Source organism: Mirounga angustirostris, unplaced genomic scaffold (genome assembly GCF_029215605.1).
Source record: "Mirounga angustirostris isolate CCGP_5_RB_7025 unplaced genomic scaffold, mMirAng1.0.hap1 SCAF_10, whole genome shotgun sequence".
NCBI classification, from domain to species: domain Eukaryota; kingdom Metazoa; phylum Chordata; class Mammalia; order Carnivora; family Phocidae; genus Mirounga; species Mirounga angustirostris.
The window spans coordinates 100,179,725-100,202,108 of record NW_026991718.1 but is presented as its reverse complement, the minus strand read 5'-3'; the positions used below and the strand labels follow the sequence as shown (position 1 = coordinate 100,202,108).

The 22,384-nt window shown below is 39.2% G+C and overlaps 1 protein-coding gene across 1 annotated transcript in view; it reads left to right on the top strand.

Moving 5' to 3' along the window:
* The window catches only part of SPTLC3 (serine palmitoyltransferase long chain base subunit 3), a 147,179-nt gene that overhangs the window by 58,587 nt on the left and 66,208 nt on the right, over positions 1-22,384 (top strand). Inside the window, exon 5 of the mRNA XM_064572816.1 lies at positions 16,572-16,696. Within this exon, the coding sequence (XP_064428886.1) occupies positions 16,572-16,696 (125 nt within the window). The remainder of the gene's footprint in view (positions 1-16,571; positions 16,697-22,384) is intronic.

The window sequence follows — 22,384 nt, the reverse complement described above, 5'->3', positions numbered from 1 at the left end:
GCTGTCCAATTTTCCCAGCACCATTTATTGAAGAGACTTTTTTCCATTGCATGTTTTTTCCTGCTTTGTCGAAGATTATTTGACCATAGACTTGAGGGTCCATATCTGGGTTCTCTATTCTGTTCCATTGGTCTATATGTCTGTTTTTGTGCCAGTACCATGCTGTCTTGGTGATCATGGCTTTGTAATATAATTTGAAATTGGGCAACGTGATGCCCCCAGCTTTGTTTTTCTTTTTCAATATTTCCTTGGTGATTCGGGGTCTTTCTGATTCCATACAAATTTTAAGATTGTTTGTTCCAGCACTTTGAAAAATGTCATTGGAATTTTTTTTTTAAGATTTTATTTATTCATGAGAGAGAGAGAGAGGGAGAGGCAGAGGAAGAAGCAGGCTCCCCACAGAGCAGGGAGCCCAATGCAGGACTCAATCCCAGGACCCTGGGATCATGACCTGAGCCGAAGGCAGACACTTAACCAACTGAGCCACCCAGGCATCCCTGTCATTGGAATTTTGATTGGGATGGCATTGAAGGTATAGATTGCTCTGGGTAGCATAGACATTTTAACAATGTTTATTCTTCCAATCCATAAGCATGGAATATTTTTCCATCTTTTTGTGTCTTCTTCAATTTCTTTCATGAGTGTTTTGTAGTTCCTAGAATATAGATCCTTTACCTCTTTGGTTAGGTTTATTCCGAGGTATCTTATGTTTTTTGGTGCTATTGTAAATGGAATCGTTTCTCTAATTTCCTCTTTCTACAGTTGTGTTGTTAGTGTCTAAGAAAGCAACTGATTTCTGTGCATTGATTTTGTATCCTACCACATTACTGAATTGCTGTATGAGCTCTAGTAATTTGGGGGTGGAGTCTTTTGGGTTTTCCACATAAAGTATCATGTCATCTGTGAAAAGAGTTTGACTTCTTCTTTGCCAATTTGAATACCTTTTATTTCTTTTTGTTGTCCGATTGCTGTTGCTAGGACTTCTAGTACTATGTTGAACAATAGTGGCAAGAGTGGGCATCCTCGACGTGTTCCTAATCTTAAGGGAAAGGCTCTCAGTTTTTCCCCATTGAGGATGATATTCACTGTGGGTTTTTCATAGATGGATTTTATGAACTTGAGAATGTTCCCTCTATCCCTATACTCTGAAGTTTTTGTTTGTTTGTTTTGTTTTGTTTTGTTTTAAGATTTTATTTATTTATTTGACAGAGAGAGAGACAGCGAGAGAGGGAACATGAGCAGGGGGAGTGGGAGAGGGAGAAGCAGGCTTCCCGCAGAGCAGGGAGCCCGATGCGGGGCTCGATCCCAGGACCCTGGGATCATGACCTGAGCCAAAGGCGGATGCTTAACGACTGAGTCACCCAGAAGCCCTATACTCTGAAGAGTTTTAATCAGGAAAGGTTGTTGCATTTTGTCAAATACTTTTTCTGCATCAATTGAGAGGACGATATGGTTCTTCTCCCTCCTCTAATTAATAATACATTCTATCACATTGATTGATTTGCAAATGTTGAACCACCCTTGCATCCCGGGGATAAATCCCACTTGGTCGTGGTGGATGATCCTTTTAATGTATTGTTGGATCCTATTAGCTAGGATTTTGTTGAGGATTTTGGAATCCATATTCATCAGGGATATGGGTCTGAAATTCTCCTTTTTGATGGGGTTTTGCCTGGTTTGGGGATTAAGGTAATGCTGGCCTCATAGAATGAGTTTGGAAGTTTTCCTTCTGTTTCTATTTTTTGAAACAGCTTCAATAGAATAGGTATTATTTCTTCTTTGAATGTTTGGTAGAATTCCCCAGGGAATCCATCAGGCCCTGGACTCCTGTTTTTTAGGAAGTTTCTGATCACTGCTTCAATCTCATTACTGGTTATTGGCCTATTCAGGTTGTCAATTTCCTCCTGTTTCAGTCTTGGCAGCTTATAGCTTTCCAGGAAAGCCTCCATTTCATCCAGATTGCTCAGTTTATTGTCATATAATTGTTGATAATAATTTCGAATAATTGTTTCTATTTCCTTGGTGTTAGTCGTGATCTCTCCCCTTTCATTCATAATTTTATTAATTTGGGTCCTTTATCTTTTCTTTTGGATAAGTCTGGCTAGTGGTTTATCGATCTTATTAATTCTTTCAAAGAACCAACTTCCAGTTTCGTTGATCTGATCTACTCTGTTTCTGTTTTCTAATTCATTGATCTCTGCTCTAATTTAATGATTTCTCTTCTAATGCGTGGCTTAGGCATCATTTGTTGCTTTTTCTCTAGTTCTTTAAGGTGTAGAGTTAGTTGGTGAATTCGGGATTTTTCTGTTTTTTTGAGTGAGGCTTGGATGGCTATGTATTTCCCCCTTAGGACCACCTTTGCAGTATCCCATAGGTTTTGGACCAATGTGTTTTCATTCTCATTGATTTCCATGAATTGTTTAAGTTCTTCTTTGATTTCCTGGTTGACCCAAACATTCTTGAGCAGAGTGGTCTTTAGCTTCCAAGTGTTTGAATTTCTGCCAAATTTTTTCTTGTGATTGAGTTCCAGTTTTAAAGCATTGTGGTCTGAGAATATGCAGGAAATAATCTCAGTCTTTTGGTATCAGTTGAGACCTGATTTGTGACCCAATATGTGGTCTATTCTGGAGAAAGTTCCATGTGCGATCGAGAAGAATGTGTTCTGTTGTTTTAGGGTGGAATGTTCTGTATATATCTATGAGGTCCATCTGGTCCAGTGTATCATTCAAAGCTCTTGTTTCCTTGTTGATTTTCTGCTTAGATGATCTGTCCATTGCTGAGAGTGGAATATTGAGGTCTCCTACAATTAACATATTGTTATCAATATCACTCTTTATTTTGGTTAACAGTTGGCTTATATAGATGGCTGCTCCCATGTTGGGGGCATAGATATTTACAATTGTTAGATCTTCTTGTTGGATAGACCGTTTAAGAATGATATAGTGTCCTTCTGTGTCTCTAATTACAGACTTTAGTTTAAAATCTAATTTGTCTGATATAAGAATTGCTACCCCAGCTTTCTTTTGAGATTCACTGGCATGGAAGATGGATCTCCATCCCTTCACTTTCCGTCTGGATGTATCTTTAGGTTCAAAATGAGTCCCTTATAGGCAGCATATGGATGGTTCCTGTCTTTTTATCCAATTTGCAACCTGTGCCATTTTATGGGAGCATTTAGGCCATTCATGTTGAGAGTGATTATTGAAAGATATGAATTAATTGTCATCATGTTGCCTGTGAAGATGTTGTTTTTATAGATTGTCCCTGTTAATTTCTGTTGTATGTCACTCTTGGGGTCTTTCTCCTTTTATAGAAACCCCCTTAATATTTCTTGCAGGGCCGGCATAGTGGTCACATATTCTTTCAGTTTCTGCTGGTCGTGGAAGCTCTGCATCTCTCCATCCATTCTAAATGACAGCCTTGATGGATAAAGTATTCTTGGCTGCATGTTATTCTCATTTAGTACCCTGAATATGTCTTGCCAGGCCTTTCTGGCTTGCCAGGTCTCTGTGGATAGGTCTGACATTATCCTGATGTTCCTCCCTCTGTATGTAAGGAATCTCTTCCCCCTAACTGCCCTTAAGATGGTTTCCTTGGTTCTAAGATTTGCAAGTTTTACTATTACATGCCGGGGTGTTGGCCTGTTTTCCTTGATCTTGGGAGGGGTCCTCTTTGCCTCTAGGACATGAATGTTTGTTTCATTCCCCAGATTAGGGAAGTTCTCAGCTACAATTTGCTCAAATACATCTTCTGGTCCTCTCTTTCTCTCCACCCCCTCCAGGATTCCAATTATTCTGACATTGGAATGCTTCATGGTGTCACTTATTTCTCTGATTCTATTTTCATGGATTCTGAGTTGTTTTTCCATAGCCTCCTCTTTTCCCTTTTTATCTACTATATTGTCTTCCATGTCACTTATTTGTTCTTCTGTCTCACTTACCCTAGCTGTTAGATTATCTAGATTGGATTGGACCTCACTGATAGCATTTTTAAGTTCTGCCAATTCAGCTTTCATTTCTGCCCTTGGAGACTCTATGTTGCCATTAATTGATTTCTCCATTCTAGTTATTGTCTTCACAATTGCTAGCCTGAATTCCATCTCTGACATCTTGGTTATATTGCATCCATTTGTAAATCTGCAGCATAAGTAATAATCTCTGAGTCTTTTCTATTTTGGGGGTTCCTCCTCCTAGTCATTCTGTTGATGGGTGGTTGAGGGAATGTATAGAGTCCAAATTATTGACCAGAACCCAAGCAAGATGCACCTGTTTTCTAGGGACGTTAGGGTTGCTGGCCTCTTGTTTTCCCAGGCTGTCTTCTGCAGGAGGGGCCTGCTGCACTGTTACTTAGGCAACCCTGTTTGGGCGGAGTTGCCCTGCCCCCCTGTGGTGGGAGATGGGCTCAGCAGGAGTCAGTTTTGGGGGCTTTTGTTCTCTGGCAGCTTTCCCTGGCGTCTTTCCGTGTTTCTTCCATGAGTCAGAGCAGAAGAGACCATTTCCAACCCTCTGCCTCAGAGCAGAGAGATCACAGTCTGTTCTTCAGTGAGCTCTCCAGGCCACACTCTCTCTGTTTCTGTCCGTGCTGCTATAACTGCAGCATCCTGGGTTGTGCGCCCCTCTGCAGCACCCCCAGTCCTGCCTCCAGGTCAGGCACGTCTCTGCCCTTTGTGCTTCTAAAACTGGGAGCCACTCCCAGTTCACCCACGCGACCCCCGCCACTCCAGGTTTCCACCCCGGGGGCTGCCCTGAAGTCCTTTCCCCACCCCTATGGGTCTGCAAGTCTGTGCCCTGTCCCCAGAGCGCAAGGCTGTTGCTCACCAGCGGTGTAGGATCCCCATGGCCAGGCTCCCTCCCGCTGCCGTTTATCCTCCGATATCTGCCCGTGGAATCACGGCTCCCACTTTGTACCTCAAAACCAGCCACCCGCGATATTCTGTTTGTAGAGATCCAGATCTTCTTACATCTTAGGCTGGTTTCATGGGTGCTCAGAGTGGTCTGGTAGATATCCAGCTCAATTCTGGGGGTCAGTTGAAATAGGGTCCCCTACTCCTCCGCCATCTTTCCTCTCTCCATACATCATTAGTTTTTGATGCAGTGATCCACGATTCATTGTTTTTGTATAACACCCAGTGCTCCAGCAGTACATGCCCTCCTTAATACCCATCACCGGGTTAGCCCATCCCCCCCACCTCCTCCCCTCTAAAACCCTGTTTGTTTCTCAGAGTCCATAGTCTCTCATGGTTTGTCTCTCCCTCCAATTTCCCCCCTTTCATTTTTCCCTTCCTTCTCCTAATGTCCTCCATGCTACTCTTTATGTTCCACAAATAAGTGAAACCATATGATAATTGACTTTCTCTGCTTGACTTAGCAACTTTTAAAATTCATATAGTAAAGTCAGTAATTAGCAATCAGAAGATATATTGGAGAAATTATATTATTAATAAATATGAGCAAAACTAACAAACACCTAGGGAATTCCATTGAAGATATCTAGAAACTATTTAAAGAAAACTATAAAACTTTCATAAAAGACTTAAGAGAAGACTTGAAAAATTGAGATAACAAATCCTAGAAGGGAATGACCTGGTGTTATATTTCTATCAGTACTTCTTCAAATGAATATGTGAGTTGAACACCATCCCAATGACATTAATAAATGGGGAGAAGGAGTGGGTAGTCTAAATGGAAGTCTAGAGGCAGACACAACTTAGAATACTCATTAGTATACAATAAGAACAATTTTGAAATCAGCTGGAAAAGGACCAATTATGTCATATTTAGTATTATGATAACTGGCTGATCACAGAAAGAAATAAGTTAGATCCCTACCTCACATATTATATCTCAGTAAAGTCCTCTTGTGTAAATTGCAAATGCATTTGAGATTGAAATATAAAAAATAAGAACAACCACCACCAGAAATAACTACATAAGTAAAATAGAAACTGAATGAATAAGGGAAGTGATGAATGAATGAACAAATGAACAGAGTAAAACGACCTCAACAATTTAAATACAAAATGCACTTGTATGCATTCCTTGGTTAGGGCCCTGTTAAGATTGTCAGGCTGTAGCTCCTTTGATGTGCACAACCTCTCTGTCCCTTAAGGCTGCGGTAACAAAATATCACAGACTGGGTGATAAACAACAAAGTTCATTTCTCACAGTTCTGGAGGCTGCCAGTATGGTCAGGTGAGGGCCCTTGTCCATGGTGCAAACTTCTGGTTGTACCCTCACATGGTGGAAGGGATGAGCCAGCTGTCTGGGGCCTTATATATAAGGACACTAATCCTATTTATGAAGGCTCCGTCTTTATGACCTAATCACTTCCCAAAGACCCACCTCCTATTACCATCACTTTGGCCATTAGGTTTCCAATATGAATTTTGGGGAGACATAAACATTCACCCACAGCATCCTCTTCTCTAGCTTGTCACTTATAATCACCCTTCAATTCTATAACCCATAATGACCGCCAGTGGAACTCACCTTACCTAAGTCACCCTACCTGGCAGTATGTCCTCTTAGTGGGAGGGATCCATTTGAAATGACTTCCAGGCTGACTCCATGCAACACAGGCCACCCTTGTCCATGGAAAACAGGCACTCTTCCCTGTTAGAGGAAAGACAGCTTGTTCCCACTCCAACCTCAGACACAACTACTTGCCCTTCAGATTAGTCAAGCCTGATTCAGACAGTAGTCTCCTGTGTCCTCATGCTCCAGAGAACCAGAGAAAGCACTTCCAGAAATCATAAGGGAAAAGAGCCAACAAAATGAAGCATTTAAACTTCTCTACATAAAAACCATGTCAACAAAGTTAAAAGTTGAGGAACAAAATTAGAAAAAGTTATTTGCAAAATATAAGACAAAATGTTAACATTCTTAACATGTAAAGACTTACAGATCAGAAGAAAAAGAACATCACAACTTAAGAAGTGGGCCAAGATTTTGAGAAAGCCAAGAGGCAAAACATGCACAGTCAGGACTGTATAATGTTTCTCAAGCTTTTCTTTATCTCTCCCTCCTGTGATATTTTAATATTGCAGATAAAGTATATATCTGTTTATGTAGGTCATGGATATCTGTACCTTATACATAGTAAGTTATCTGCCCTTCTTCCAAGAACAGATTGTCAACACTTTGGGAGCAATATCATAGCTGCTGAGAATGCATAGGATAGTAATTACCCTTCAGAGGAAGTAGATGGTGACCAGAAGGGGGAACAAAGGGACTTCTTGGGTGCTGTCTATATTGTTGTTGGGTTTTTTATGATGTGGTAATCTGTGTGTGTGTGTGTGTGTGTGTGTTCACTTTTTGAAACTTCATAGGGCTCAGTACTTACAATTTATTTCCTTTTCTACATGTATGTTATAGTGTAATGAAAATTTTACATTAAAAAGTAGATCCAGTACACAGATGAACAATTAAGGGGAAAAAAAAGAAATATAAGTGGCCAATGAGCCTGTGGAAAATAATAATTAATAATCAAAGAATGATTAAGACACAGAGTTACCATTTTTCACCTAATTGGCAAAAGTTAAAAAGAAATAATATCCCATTAGAGGTGCCTGGGTGGCTCAGTCAGTTAAGCATCTGCCTTCGGTTCAGGTCATGATCCCAGAGTCCTGGGATCCAGCCCTGCATAGGGCTCCCTGCTCAGCAGGGAGTCTGCTTCTCCCTCTCCCTCTGTCTCTTCACCTGCTGGTGTTCCCTCTCTCTCAAAAAAATAAATAAAATCTTTAAAAAATAATAATATCTCATAGTTTCAAAGGAATAAAAAAAGGGGCACCCTTGGGCACCTGGGTGGCTCAGTCGGTTAATCGTCTGCCTTCGGCCCAGGTCATGATCTCAGGGTCCTAGGATCGAGGCCCACATCAGGCTCCCTGCTTGGCGGGGAGCCTGCTTCTCCCTCTGTCTGCTTCTCACCCTGCTTGTGCTCTCTCTCTTTCTGTCAAATAAATAAATAAAATCTTAAAAAAAAAGAGAAGAAAAAAGACAAGGGCACCCTTATATACTGTTGATAGAGTACATTGGAAGGCAATTTGAAAATGTATCAACAGAAAGCCATTTAACTCAGCAATTTTGTTTTGAGAAATTTTGCCTTAAAATTTTGAATAAATTTTCTAAGATGTATGATCTAGAATAATCAATGCAATATGCTTAATAATAGTAAAAATTGGGGAAAAAATAAGTAAGTTTCCAACAGTAGGAAATTGATTATATATTTGGTAGATCTGTTTAACATAATGTTATTTAACCATGCAAAATTATAAAGCAGTTTCTTAGCACGGTGGTTGAGAGCAAAGGCTCTGGAATTAGTTTGCTTGGATTCAAATCTTCATTCTCTTCTTTAACTAGCTAGGGCCTGAGATAAACTCTATGCCTTCCTAGTCTTCAATTTTCTGAAAACTGAAAATACATTGTTAAGAGAATAAAACAAGTTACAGAACAGTATGTTTATTATGAGTCCATTTTTAAACATATATCTTACTTGAATATTTGCATTGATAAAGATGGTTATATTTTATTTTGTAGTATCTTCTGATTTTTCTGAAATGAGCTCATATTTCCCCAGTTAATTATTTCCTTAAAAGTCAATGGAGTCTAAAATTAAGGCACAGACTTATGAAAATAGTTCTGGCGTTTCCAAGACTTGCCCACTGAATCAGACTGACCAAATTTTCCAGTTCCCAAAGGGAACCTGCCACAGGCTATGTGAATTCTTGAGCTTACACTAGTGGTTCTCAAATTTTAGCTTACATCAGAATCACCTACAGGGCTTGGAAAAATACAGGTTGTTGGCCCCACCTACAGAGTTTCTGGTTCAGCCTGGCTGGAATAGAACCCAAGATCTCACATTTCTAATGACTTTCCAGGTAATGTCCATGCTGCAGCTCTGGGGACTACACTTTGGGAACCAATGGATACTATCCAGCATGGCTGACTTTTTTGACCAAATTAGTCAAACATTTTCCAAAATGCAATGGTTTTTTCTTTCTGTGGAGTGAATACCACATATGCCTGGGGGATGAGGTCTATAAATAAAAACTGGAAAGTAGGTAAGAGACAAGCCAGAAAATCAGTGAAGCAAGTTAGTTTTGATTGTTGAGTGCATCCTGCCACATATTGCTGCCCTAGATTTCCAAATCCAGGAAAGGTTAAACTCAGGCAAACAGAAGAGAAACTTTTGTTTCCTTTCTTCCCCCTCCCCCCACTTTTATTCTACAAGGGTGTTTAGTTTTTTGGTGGTGGTTTTCCTGGTTAAGAGCAGATGTGTACTAACAATTATTTGAATGCCTATGCTCTATAAGTCCTTTGTGCTGCTAGCAACTGTTAGTCAGATGTTCACTTCTAAGAAAACAAACTCATGAAATGCCGCAAGACTACTTCTGTGCCAAGGAAAGCTCATCTCTACTTGAAGACTTTTCTTTCTTTGAGAAGGAAAGCACTGTGCTTGATTCAGCTCATCAGGGAAACCTGAAGAGTAAGCACACCTTAAAACTGTCTAGTGGAGAATATTTATTCAAATTATAATTGCAATTTTCAGAAGTAGCCTTCAAATATTTTCATCCTAAAAACATCGGAAAGGACACATTAACTTAGGAATTGATATGACTGGATGTAATGGGCAATTATTTCCCATTTCCAAGTTTCAAATGTGATTGTTATGTTAGTTGTAACGTACCAATTTGCTGAAATTTCTATTTCTCAGTTTGAGAACATAGTCTTAAATCATTTGATAATTCATCTCCCTCTTTATCTTCATGAAGTTTTCTGCTATCATTTCATTCAAATTAGCAAGGCTCTTTCTGTGTTTCTTTCTCAAATATTTGTGTCTAGATCCGGGAAATGTACAGTATCACTAGTCTGAACTATTGAAAAAGGGGCCAGCCTGAATCTACAAAATGTCTAAAATAAAGCAATTTCAAGTAAGTATCATCTTATGGCTTTCAAGTTCCTATGAGAATAAGCAGTTTCTAAAAAATTGCTACCAAGTAGAGATCTTTTCTTTTTTAAAAAAAAAAAAGTAATTTTAATTAACACAGTTTTATGCAAATCAATGCCATAAACATACTCTAAAGCAGTGGATTAGATTAAATAAGCTGTAAAGATCCCCACGTCAATTAGTTTCACCTTCTTAATTTGCAACAGCAAAACTCTTCTTCATAAACAGTGCCAGTTCCTTTCTGACCAAATTATTGTAAATTCAGATTAATGAGATTTCATTCTATTTCTCTCAAGCCTCTTTATTTTCCTTTAAGAGTATTTTTAAAAGGAAACAGACTCTCAGAGGAATTGTTTGAGAGTAGGAAAATGAAAGTATATCTTTGTTTCTGAAAGCCTTTTGGCAATTTCCTGATGCCCATTATAGTTCTGACAAGATAATTGCCCTTTGCTTGACAATGACAGAAATTACAGCACAGCCAAATTGCAACTAGCAGAGATATTTCTGCAAGTGCAGATTTGGCTTTGTAGGTTCAACAAAGCCAAGCAAGCATAACAACTCAACAAGATATCCCAATAATTTTATGTAAGTATAATACTCGCCAGCAAGGTAATACCTGGGATGATTGAACAAAGTTGAAACTCATAGAATTTCAGAATATGTAGACTTTCCACCATCTTCTCACCCACACAAATAACATAATATGAGATACATGAACCCTAGAGTTTTTTAATAACCTGCCAATCAATGTTTTTGCAGTCAGTAGGCTGAGAAGTCAAAACTAGGGACCAGTTCTCCTGATTCCCACTAAAGAGCTCTTGACACTACCCCATACTGTTCATAGCTAAAATCAGAGACCATCCACATCCAGGGTGTCACCAGACTATTCCAGGTGCCTCCTGTTTTTGTACTGCCTGCAGGTCACAGATTGTTTTTACAATTTTAAGTGGTTGAAAAAATAAAAATAAGAATACTATTTTGCAACATGTGAAATTATATGGAGTTCAAATTTCAGTATCCATAAATAAAGTTTTATTGGTACACACCCACAGCCATTCTTTTGTGAATAGTTTATGACTGCTTGCACTTTATAGTAGCAGAGTTGAATAGTTGTAACAGAAGCCATCTGGCCCACAAAATCCAAACTATTTTCTCTCTGGCCCTCCATAAAATGTTTGCTGTTGTAGATAAGTACCTGGCCTCTTCGCAACTTGGGAAGAAGAATCCTCTAGATTTATTAGCAATTGTCCAGATTTCCAAATCCAGTGCACATCAATGTACATCAAAGTTTAGTCTCTTCTACTTCATTTAGACAAAAAATCTTGTTATATCCAAACACACTGAGAATACAGATTAACTTTCATTGACATTGGCACCTATGTATATCCCTCAACTTGAGGAAGACCAAGGACATTGTCAATGTCTACCCCTAACTTCCCACATCCACGTCCCCAGTTCAAGCAAAGTGGTTCAGATGTGGGCTGATATCCACGGCACAATTGGAACCACCAGGTGAGTCTGCTGGCAGGTAGTCATGAAATGCCAGCCTGCTCCCAGATCAAGTCTAAGAAATAATCTACAAACAGGATATTCTGGACAAAAAGTGACTACAGTCACAGTTTGGAAAACAGTCTTCACATGTGCTGAACAGAAAGAATTGGTGGTGGTGAAATAAGCTTGTTAATAACACCCACACTCTACTGTTAGTCAGCATCAGTTTGAAGGCCAGCAGTCTTTATGTTCTGACTAAAAAGTATAAACCAGTCAGTATCAATAAAAATCCAGCAGAAGTATACAGTCCATAAGCATAATATTGGTATTTTCTCCTGCATCTGATTTTTACTGATTTGACTGATGACAGCAAGCCCAGTGTTTGGCACATGAAAATACCACTGAGCAGGTTTTCAGTATCCCATTTGATAAATAAACCTCCAGGATGAGAACAAGTAGGCTCAACATAGCAATTTGGAGATCCATTGTCACTAGCCAGTTTGTGGCTGTTATTGACCTTCAGAAACTAAAAAAAAAAAAATATATATTAAAGTCAGAGAGAAAGAGAAATAAAAATCACTATGAATTTATTTGTACCTTTGGTTCGGACTATAGCTGTGCTTTCTTGGGATTAAAAAAATTCCCATATTTACATAACAAAGACAAAATGTTGAATATAATTTCTAGAACCACTCAAATACTCAGACCACCAACTGCAGCTTGATATGACTCAGGCACCTCCACCCAATTAGGATCTGGCCTGAATATTTGCAGGAAACAAGCTCATTAAGTTTTTGTGAGTGTTTTGTTTCCTCAAGGTCTTCCTACATTTTTAGTTCTTCAGTGTGAAGAGCAGGAGGAGGAAAGCAGCTCTCAATTAATACAAATGAGCCATACTTTTCAGTATTCCTTAATGAATACCCCATCCAGACAGCCCAGTCTAACTTTGAGAGGTATGGCTTCCTGATGTAGAAAATGTCCAACCATCCCGGGACTCTCATATCTGTTTACTAAGTTTGAGCTGTGAACACCAAACAGAGAAATTCTATAAAAATGGGGGTTGGGAGTGGGGACTGTTATTTTCTGCAAATGAAGATAAGCCCCTAGATGCAAAACCACTCGTAACTCAGCTGTGAGACATGTGGTCATAGAAAAAAGTATATTTGAATATTAGTTTACTATCTACTTGACCACTGGAAATCCAGAAGAAGGCTGGATCTGAAGACCTAATATGGACACCAGCATTTCCTCTCTTCTTCCTCTCCACAAGCCAGGGCTAATGATGAAGACTCACAGAGGGCACTTTCTCAGGATGTTCTTGGATACATCCACTTCTTACTAGTTAGTTGGCTCTTTGATTGCTTACAACACATTCTACGTTATCCTAAGGACTTTTAATGAAGCATCTGTTATAGATAAACCCCTGGATGGCAGACTTGGGGAAGATGAAAGTGGAGGAAGATATCCCAGATATGCACTGTGAAGTTCTACTCATCATTTCTGGGTGACTGGGCCAGGACGCAGTTGTCACTTGACTCTCTGGGAAGGAAAGGCTCATGGGGAAATTTACCAAGGTGGCAATATTTGGGCACCCTCCATCCTTGTGGGAGGCCTTCTTCAAGTATGAGTGTTTTCAAGGTAGAGCTCACTACCTAATCACCTTGTTGTCCTAGCATCATGTGACCTCTTGACCTTCTTCCCTGTAACATCCCCTACTCTGGGCTTAGTCCTATCTTTTTTCTCCATCAAAAGACAGCATACAACTCAACAAGCACCTACTATGTGTGAGTACTGCACTATACTGTGGGTGTACTCTGTGGTTGCCAAGATGAACATCCTACACACAGTATCAGCACCCCAAGGGCTCTTTCTGTAGTAGAGAAGATGGCCTCATGAAAGTTCAACTTAGTAAGTGTTATAATCATTATGTAATGAAGCGTATGTGATCTCAGAAGAAAATGACCAAGTTTGCCTGGGGAAACTGAGAACAGCATCTAAGAAAAGACATCATATGAGGTGGATGTCAAAGAATGAGTGGGACCTTAAAGAAGACCATTCTATGTGGAGGAAAGATCACTCCCAATGTCAGGGAAGCCTAAAACAGCACCTCTCCCAATCTCCCTGGAAACTTCGAGGAGAGGTAGCTAGAGACCACTCTTTAGTGGAAGAGCTGAGGCCAGAACCCAAGGCTGTCATGCCCAGGCCAATGGCCTATTCACTACCTATCCTTGGGGCCATTCCCTTTGGGATGCAGTCTCCATTAGATAAAAACAAATCTGATGAGTGATTATGTGCCCGTGTTTTATCTTTAAATTTTAGTATTTCTTTTTTCTCTGTTATCTTTGATGCAGAGATAATAAAGTTTTAAATGACAGTTTTAAAATTTTAACTCCCCACCCCACCCCACCAAAATTGTTCTGCTAGAACACTTGTTTTACTATGGTTTCTGACAATCTGAAGGTAAATGGATTCTAGATTGAGAAGAAAGGCCACCAGCCATCTGTTGTATAACAATGCGACCAGTCAGGAAAGACAAAGATGATCCATGAAATGTCCTCTTTCATATCAAATGCAAAATAACTCTTTGAACTCACTAGTCCATGCCTTCTCAAGTTTAACCCTTCACCATTTGAACACAGTAAGCAAGATAATTTGCCAATTTAATAAAATTCTGGTATCACACTATGTATAGTAAAATATGTTGATCCTTAGGTTGAAAAAAGCATGTTTATAGTAGTCCTGAATATACTAACAATATTCCTTTAATTTAAATCTGAGTTAAATTTGCTTCTATGCTCTGTGGCTGCAAATTACAATATCTCTCCGCTTGTACATTTTTATGTTCTGCCAAGTGTATCATGTACCCAGCACTGTCCAATAAAAATATAATGCAAGACACATGTGGAATTTAAAATTTCTAGTAGCCACATTAAAAAAAAAGTTTAAAGAGGTAAACTTAATTTTATAATATGTTTTGTTTGACCCAAAATATCCAAAATAGTATTTTAGAACCACTCCAATACTCAGATGTAAGTATATCAAACCACTCAAGATGTAATCAATATAAAAATATTGATGAGCTATTTTACATTAGTTTATTATTGTTGTTGTTGTACTAAGCATTCAAAAAATAATTTATATGGACAGGGAAAGAAACAACAAATGTTGGAGAGGTTGTGGAGAAAGGGGAACCCTCTTACACTGTTGGTAGGAATGCAAGTTGGTACAGCCACTTTGGAAAACAGTGTGGAGGTTCCTCAAAAATTTAAAAATAGAGCTACCCTATGACCCAGCAATTGCACTCCTGGGTATTTACCCCAAAGACACAGATGTAGTGAAAAGGAGGGCTGTATGCACCCCAATGTTCATAGCAGCAATGTCCACGATAGCCAAACTGTGGAAAAAGCCGAGATGCCCTTCAACAGATGAATGGATAAAGAAGATGTAGTCCATATATACAATGGAATATTACTCAGCCAGCAGAAAGGATGAATACCCAACTTTTCCATCAACATGGATGGGACTGGAGGAGATTATGCTAAGTGAAATAAGTCAAGCAGAGAAGGTCAGTTACCATATGGTTTCACTTATTTGTGGAACATAAGGAATAGCATGGAGGACATTAGGAGAAGGAAGGGAAAAATGAAGGGGGGGAATTCGGAGGGAGAGATGAACCATGAGAGACTATGGACTCTGAGAAACAAACAGGGTTTTAGAGGGGAGGGGAGAGGGGGGATTGGTTAGCCCAGTGATGGGTATTAAGGAGGGTACATACTGCATGGAGCACTGGGTGTTATACGAAAACAATGGATCGTGGATCACCACATCAAAAACTAATGATGCATTGTATGGTGACTAACATAACAAAATAAAATTTAAAAAAAATAATGTATATTTTACTCTTATAGGATATCTCAATTCAGACACTAAATTTTCAGTGTTTAAAGTGAAATAAGTAGAATATAATCCTACACAAATAATAAAGTTGTGTTCAGTGGAAAATATTTTACAGTGCTTCAGTTTTTAAGCTTAAAGCTAACTAAAATTAAATGCAATTTAAAACTCTTTTGCACTAACCACATGTATCTAGTGACTGCCATATTGGATACTACAGATCTAGAAGTTAAAGTGATGGCAAACAGAAAGATATGAGGATCATTATTATTTTCTTTTAATAAGGCGTAGAGATAGTGTATAAGAAGGAATCAGAGCATAAGCATATAAAAATAGCAGAGTGGTAAAAACATGAACTTTGGAGTTAGACCAGATTATCTGTTGGTTTTTATCTATGACCTCTGTGTACCTCAGTTCTCTAATCTGTAAAGTAATGTTACTTTTGAGCTTTTTAGATTAAATGAGACTATTGGGCTTTTAAGATTAAATGAGATAATCTAAATAATGGGCTCTGAAATCTAGCACATTCCAAAGGTTCTATAAGTTATAACTAGATTTACTATTATCTATAGAAACCATGGGATCTGTTTGGATTTAAGTGTGGGGTCCCTCAGAGAGGGTTATAACTTAATTAATCACTTGAGGGAGGTAGGGTGAGAGGAGAGAAAAATTGTGGTATTTTTTTGTAGATTTTATTGCATTATCAATATTTAAATAGAAAAATGTGCCAATCCTAACTCTACAGCTCAAAGGATTTTCACAAAGCAAACATACCTGTGTAACCAGCACCCAAATCTAGAAACAAAACATTTAGAGAATCTCGAAGTCCTCTTTGTGCTCCCAACAAAATTAACCACTAGACTGACTGCTAACACTATAGGTTAGTTTTGTCTGTTTGTTAACTTTATATAAATGGACCCAGCCTGTATGAGTGTATAAGTGTCTGACTTCTCACACCCAACAACATATTTGTGAGATTTTTTTCATTTTGTCATGTAGGGTAATAGATTGTTCTTTCTCATTACGGTGTTTAATTCCACTATGTAAATAACTCCACAAGGTATTTAATTTGTTCATTCTACAGTATGTGGACATGTGGGTTGTTTCTTGATTGTGGCTGTGGCAAATATACCAGCTACACACTCTCTGGTACATGTCTTTTGGTGATGAGGATGCACTGGATTTTGAGTTTTCAGACTTGTTGAAGAGAAGATGCACTCATCCCATCATTTCATGTGCAGGAACCTTGGATAAGCATGAAGAATTGGAGAGCCTTGTGGCTAAGTTCCTGAATGTAGAAGCAGCTATGGTCTTTGGGATGGGATTTGCAACTAACTCAATGAATATCCCTGCACTAGTCGGAAAGGTGAGAATTTGTTAATATAATTGTCTTCTGCTGTGTTATTCCTAAGAATCACAACTCTGAGCAGGTCCTTCATTAGAAGTATGGCAGAGAAGGTCCTTTTTCTAGGAAAATCTGATTGGATGTCCAGCTTTTTAAATAAATAGTCCAGCAAATCTGTTTATAAAGATATTCTGTTTATAGAATTGCAGTCCTAGACGTGGGTCAAATTTCATCTTTGATGATAGTTTAGCAAGATCAATGAAATTTTAAGTCTCCCACGTCCTCATTTACAATGTAGAAAACGCTTATGGAGCATTTATTTGAACAAAACATTTTGCCCATGCCACTCATTCATTTATTCATTCAACAGACCACTTATTGAGAAATGACTTTGTCCTCATATAAAGCAAGATACAGTGCATACAAAAATGAATAAGACCTGTGTCTTATAAATGTATGTTGTTTACAGTCTAGGGGGGAAACAATGCACCAAATAAAATAGGATGAATACCACAGAAAATCCAGGCACATACATGGAGAAGGGCAAAAGAGTTGCTTCCAAGTTCTTCTTGGGAAAGGCTGAGATGCCTATGCAAAGTGGGTGACATAAGAACTGAATCTGGGTGGGTGGAGCAAAAATGGCAGAGGAGTAGGAGACCTAAATTTCCTCTGGTCCCAGGAATTCAACTGGATAGGGATCAAAGCATTCTAAACACATATGAACTCAACAGGAGATTGAAGAAAAGAATAGCAACAACTCTCTGAGCAGAAAAGTGAACACTTTCTGGAAGGTAGGACGTGCGGAGAAGTGAATCTGAGGCGATATTCGGGAGGATAGATGGCGGGGGAGGGGGCCTCCATTGGCTACTTCTGGCAAGTGATAGATCAGCAGAGCACAAATTCGGAACTTTTAGAAGTCGGCTTCACTGAGGGGCGTCGCTTCAGTGGCTAAGCGGGGGGTGAAACCCTCGCAGGACAGTGTGGTCTCAGGACCCTCGGGGTCACAGAAAGACCAAGGGGTGCCTGAGTGTGGCAGAGCTCCCAGGTATTGGAGCGGGGAAGCTGGCTGCAGAGACAGAGCCGAGGCACAGGCTCTCAGCTCGGGGTTGCCATAAACTGTGATCCACAGCACAGTCGGGCCACTGCTCCTCCAGCAGGGACCCAACAAGTGGCAGATCAGGGGAGACTCCCTTTCCTCCCTTGGGAGGAGCAGCATGGGAGCACACCACAGGGATCTGCTGGGTTTGGAGACTCCACATGGGGTTGGGTGCCAAAGATAGAAATGCTCGGTCACAGGCTGGATGAGCACGAGTGCGGCCAGAGACTGTGGAGATGAGAGTGACTGACTGCTTTTCTCTGGGGGCTCACTGAGGAGTGGAGCCCCAAGCTCTCAGCTACTCCGGGCAGGAGATTGGGAGGCCGCCATTTTCACTCTTGGCCTCCAAAGCTGTATGGAAAGCTTGCAGGGAACAAAAGCTCCCGAGAGCAAACCCAAACAGATTACTTAGCCCAGGGTGGGACAATTCCGCCTCTGGCAAAGACATTTGGGAAACATGGCAACAGGCCCCTCCCCCAGAAGATCAGCAAAGACAGCCAGCCACGACCAAGTTTACCAATCAATGAGAATGGCAGAACTCCAGAGCTAGGGGAATAAGGCACATAGAATTCATGGCTTTTTTCCCATGTTTCTTTAGTCTTTCAAAGTTAAGGGTTGTTTTTTTTTTCTTTTTCCCTTTTTCAACCAACATCTTATCAATCCCTTTTTTAAGAAGTCTTTTTTATTTTTCATTTTTAGAGTCATATTCTATCCCTTCATAGTAGTTAACCTTATTTTTGGTATATTAAAATTTTGGGATACAGTTTCTTCTAACATATCAAAATATACCCTAAATCTCTAGTGTATGGCTTTGTTCTAGTCTCCTGCCTGATCACATTCTCTCCCTTTCTTTTTTTTTAAATCCTCTTCTTTCTTTTTTCAACTAACTTATCTTATCAATTCTTTTTATAAAATCTTTTATAATTTTCATCTTTGCAGTCATGTTCCATCCCTTCATAGTATTAACCCTTATTTTTGTACATATATAAGTTTTCCTTTCTTTAAAATTTTGGGAGGCACTTTCTTCTAACAGACCAAAATACACCCAAAATCCAGTGTGTGGCACTAATCTATGCACCAGTTGGATCATATTTGATCATATTCTGTTTTTTTGTTTTGTTTTGTTTTTGTTTGTTTTTATCTTTTTCTTTTTCTTTTCTTTTTTTTCTTTTTTCTTTCTTTCTCTTTCTTTTCCCCTGGTTTCAGGTCTTTTCTGATTTGTTTAATATATCTTTTCTGAGGATGTTCTTACCCTGTTAGCATTTTGTTCTCTCATTCATCTATTCTCCTCTGGACAAAATGACAAGATGAAAAAAATCACCTCAACAAAAAGAACAAGAGGCAGTACCAACTGCCAGGGACCTAATCAATACAGACATTAGTAAGATGTTGGAACTAGAGTTCAGAATGATGATTTTAAAGATACTAGCTGGGCTTGAAAAAAGCATGGAAGTATTAGAGAAACCCTTTCTGGAGAAATAAAAAAACTAAAATCTAACCAAGTCAAAATCAAAAAGGCTATTAATGAGGTGCAATCAAAAATGGAGGCTCTAGCTGCTAGGATAAATGAGGCAGAAGAGAGAATTAGTGATATAGAAGACCAAATGATGGAAAATCAAGAAGCTGAAAAAAGAGAGATAAACAACTACTGGATCGTGAGGGCAGAATTCAAGAGATAAGTGATACCATAAGACAAAACAACATTAGAATAATTGGGATCCCAGAAGAAGAAGAAGAAAGAGAGAGAGGGGCAGAAGGTATATTGGAGCAAATTATAGCAGAGAACTTACCTAATTTGGGGAAGGAAACAGGCATCAAGATCCAGGAGGCACAGAGAACCCCCTTCAAAATCAATGAAAATAGGTGTCAACACCCCGACATCTACTAGTAAAACTTAGGAGTCTCAGAGACAAAGAGAAAATCCTGAAAGCAGCCCAGGAGAAGAGATCTGTAACCTACAATGGTAGAAACATTAGACTGGCAACAGACCTACCCACAGAGACCTGGCAGGCCAGAAAAGACTGGCATGATATATTCAGAGCACTAAACGAGAAAAATATGCAGCCAAGAATACTATATCCAGCTAGGTTGTCATTGAAAATAGAAGGAGAGATAAAAAGCTTCCAGGACAAACAAAAACTAAAGGAATTTGCAAACACAAAACCAGCCCTACAAGAAATCTTGAAAGGGGTCCTCTAAGCAAAGACAGAACCAAAAAGCAACATAGATCAGAAAGGAACACAGACAATATACAGTAACAGTCACCTTACAGGCAATACAATGGCACTAAATTCTTATCTTTCAATAGTTACCCAGAATGTAAATAGGCTAAATGCCCCAATCAAAACACACAGGCTATCAGATTGGATAAAAAAAACAGGACTCATGGATATGCTGTCTGCAAGAGACTCATTTTAGACCCAAAGACACCCCCAGATTGAAAGTGAGGGGATGGAAAACCATTTTACCATGCTAATGGACACCAAAAGAAAGCTGGGGTGGCAATCCTTATATCAGACAAATTAGATTTAAAACCAAAGACTGTAATAAGAGATGAGGAAGGACACTATATACTACTTAAAGGGTCTATCCAACAAGAAGATCTAACAATTGTAAATATCTATGCCCCTAACATGGGAGCAGCCAATTATATAAGCCAATTAATAACAAAAGCAAAGAAACACATCGACAACAATACAATAATACTGGGGGACTTTAACACCCCCCTCACTGATATGGACAGATCATCGAAGCGAAAGATCAACAAAGAAGTAAAGACTTTAAATGACACACTGGACCAAATGGACTTCACAGATATATTCAGAACATTCCATCCCAAAGGAACAGAATACACATTCGCAATACAAGCCTTTCTCAAGAAACAAGAAAGGTCTCAAATACACAACCTAACCCTACACCTAAAGGAGCTAGAGAAAGAACAGCAAATAAAGCCTAAACCGAGCAGGAGAAGAGAAATCCTAAAGATCAGAGCAGAAATCAATGAAATAGAAACCAAAAGAACAGTAGAACAGATCAATGAAACTAGGAGCTGGTTCTTTGAAAGAGTTAACAAGATTGAAAAACCCCTGGCCAGACTTATCAAAAAGAAAAGAGAAATGACCCAAATCAACAAAATCATGAATGAAAGAGGAGAGATCACAACCAACACCAAAGAAATACAAACAATTATAAGAACATATTATGAGCAACTCTATGCCAGCAAATTAGATAACCTGGAAGAGATGGACGCATTCCTAGAGATGTATCAACTACCCAAACTGAACCAGGATGAAATAGAAAACCTGAACAGACCTATAACCACTAAGGAAATTGAAGCAGTCATCAAAAATCTCCCAAAAAACAAAAGCCCAGGGCCAGATGGCTTCCCAGGGGAATTCTACCAAACATTTCAAGAAGAATTAATACCTATTCTTCTGAAACTGTTCCAAAAAATAGAAATGGAAGGAAAACTTCCAAACTCGTTTTATGAGGCCACCATTACCTTGATTCCCAAACCAGACAAAGACCCCATCAAAAAGGAGAATTACAGACCAATATCCTTGATGAACATGGATGCAACAATTCTCACCAAAATGCTAGCCAATAGGATCCAACAGTACATTAAAAGGATTATTCACTACGACCAAGTGGGATTTATCTCTGGGCTGCAAGGTTGGTTCAACATCCACAAATCAATCAATGTGAAACAATACATTAATAAAAGAAAGAACAAGAACCATATGAGGGGCACCTGGGTGGCTCAGTTGGTTAAGCGACTGCCTTCTGCTCAGGTCATGATCCTGGAGTCCCGGGATTGAGTCCCGCATTGGGCTCCCTGCTCAGCAGGGAGTCTGCATCTCCCTCTGACCCTCCCCACTCTCATGTGCTCTCTCTCATTCTCTCTCTCTCAAATAAATAAATAAAATCTTTAAAAAAAAAAAAGAACCATATGATCCTCTCAATAGATGCAGAAAGAGCATTTGACAAAGTATAGCATCCTTTCTTGATCAAAACTCTTCAGAGTATAGGGATAGAGGGTACATACCTCAATATCATAAAAGCCATTTATGAAAAACCCACAGTGAATATCATTCTCAATGGGTAAAAACTGAGAGCTTTCCCGCTAAGGTCAGGAACACAGCAGGGATGTCCACTATCACCACTGCTATTCAACATAGTATTAGAAGTCCTAGCCACAGCAATCAGACAACAAAAAGAAAGAAAAGGCATCCAAATCGGCAAAGAAGAAGTCAAACTCTCACTCTTTGCAGATGATATGATACTTTATGTGGAAAACCCAAAAGACTCCACCCCAAAACTGCTAGAACTCATACAGGAATTCAGTCAAGTGGCAGGATATAAAATCAATGCACAGAAATCCTATACATCAACAACAAGACAAGAAAGAGAAATTAAGGAGTCAATCCCCTTTACAATTGCACCCAACAATATAGGATACCTAGGAATAAATCTAACCAGAGGCAAAGGATCTGTACTCAGAAAACTATAAAATACTCATGAAAGAAATTGAGGAAGGCACAAACAAATGGAAAAACGTTCCATGCTCATGGATTGGAAGAATAAATACTGTGAAGATGTCAATGCTACCTAGA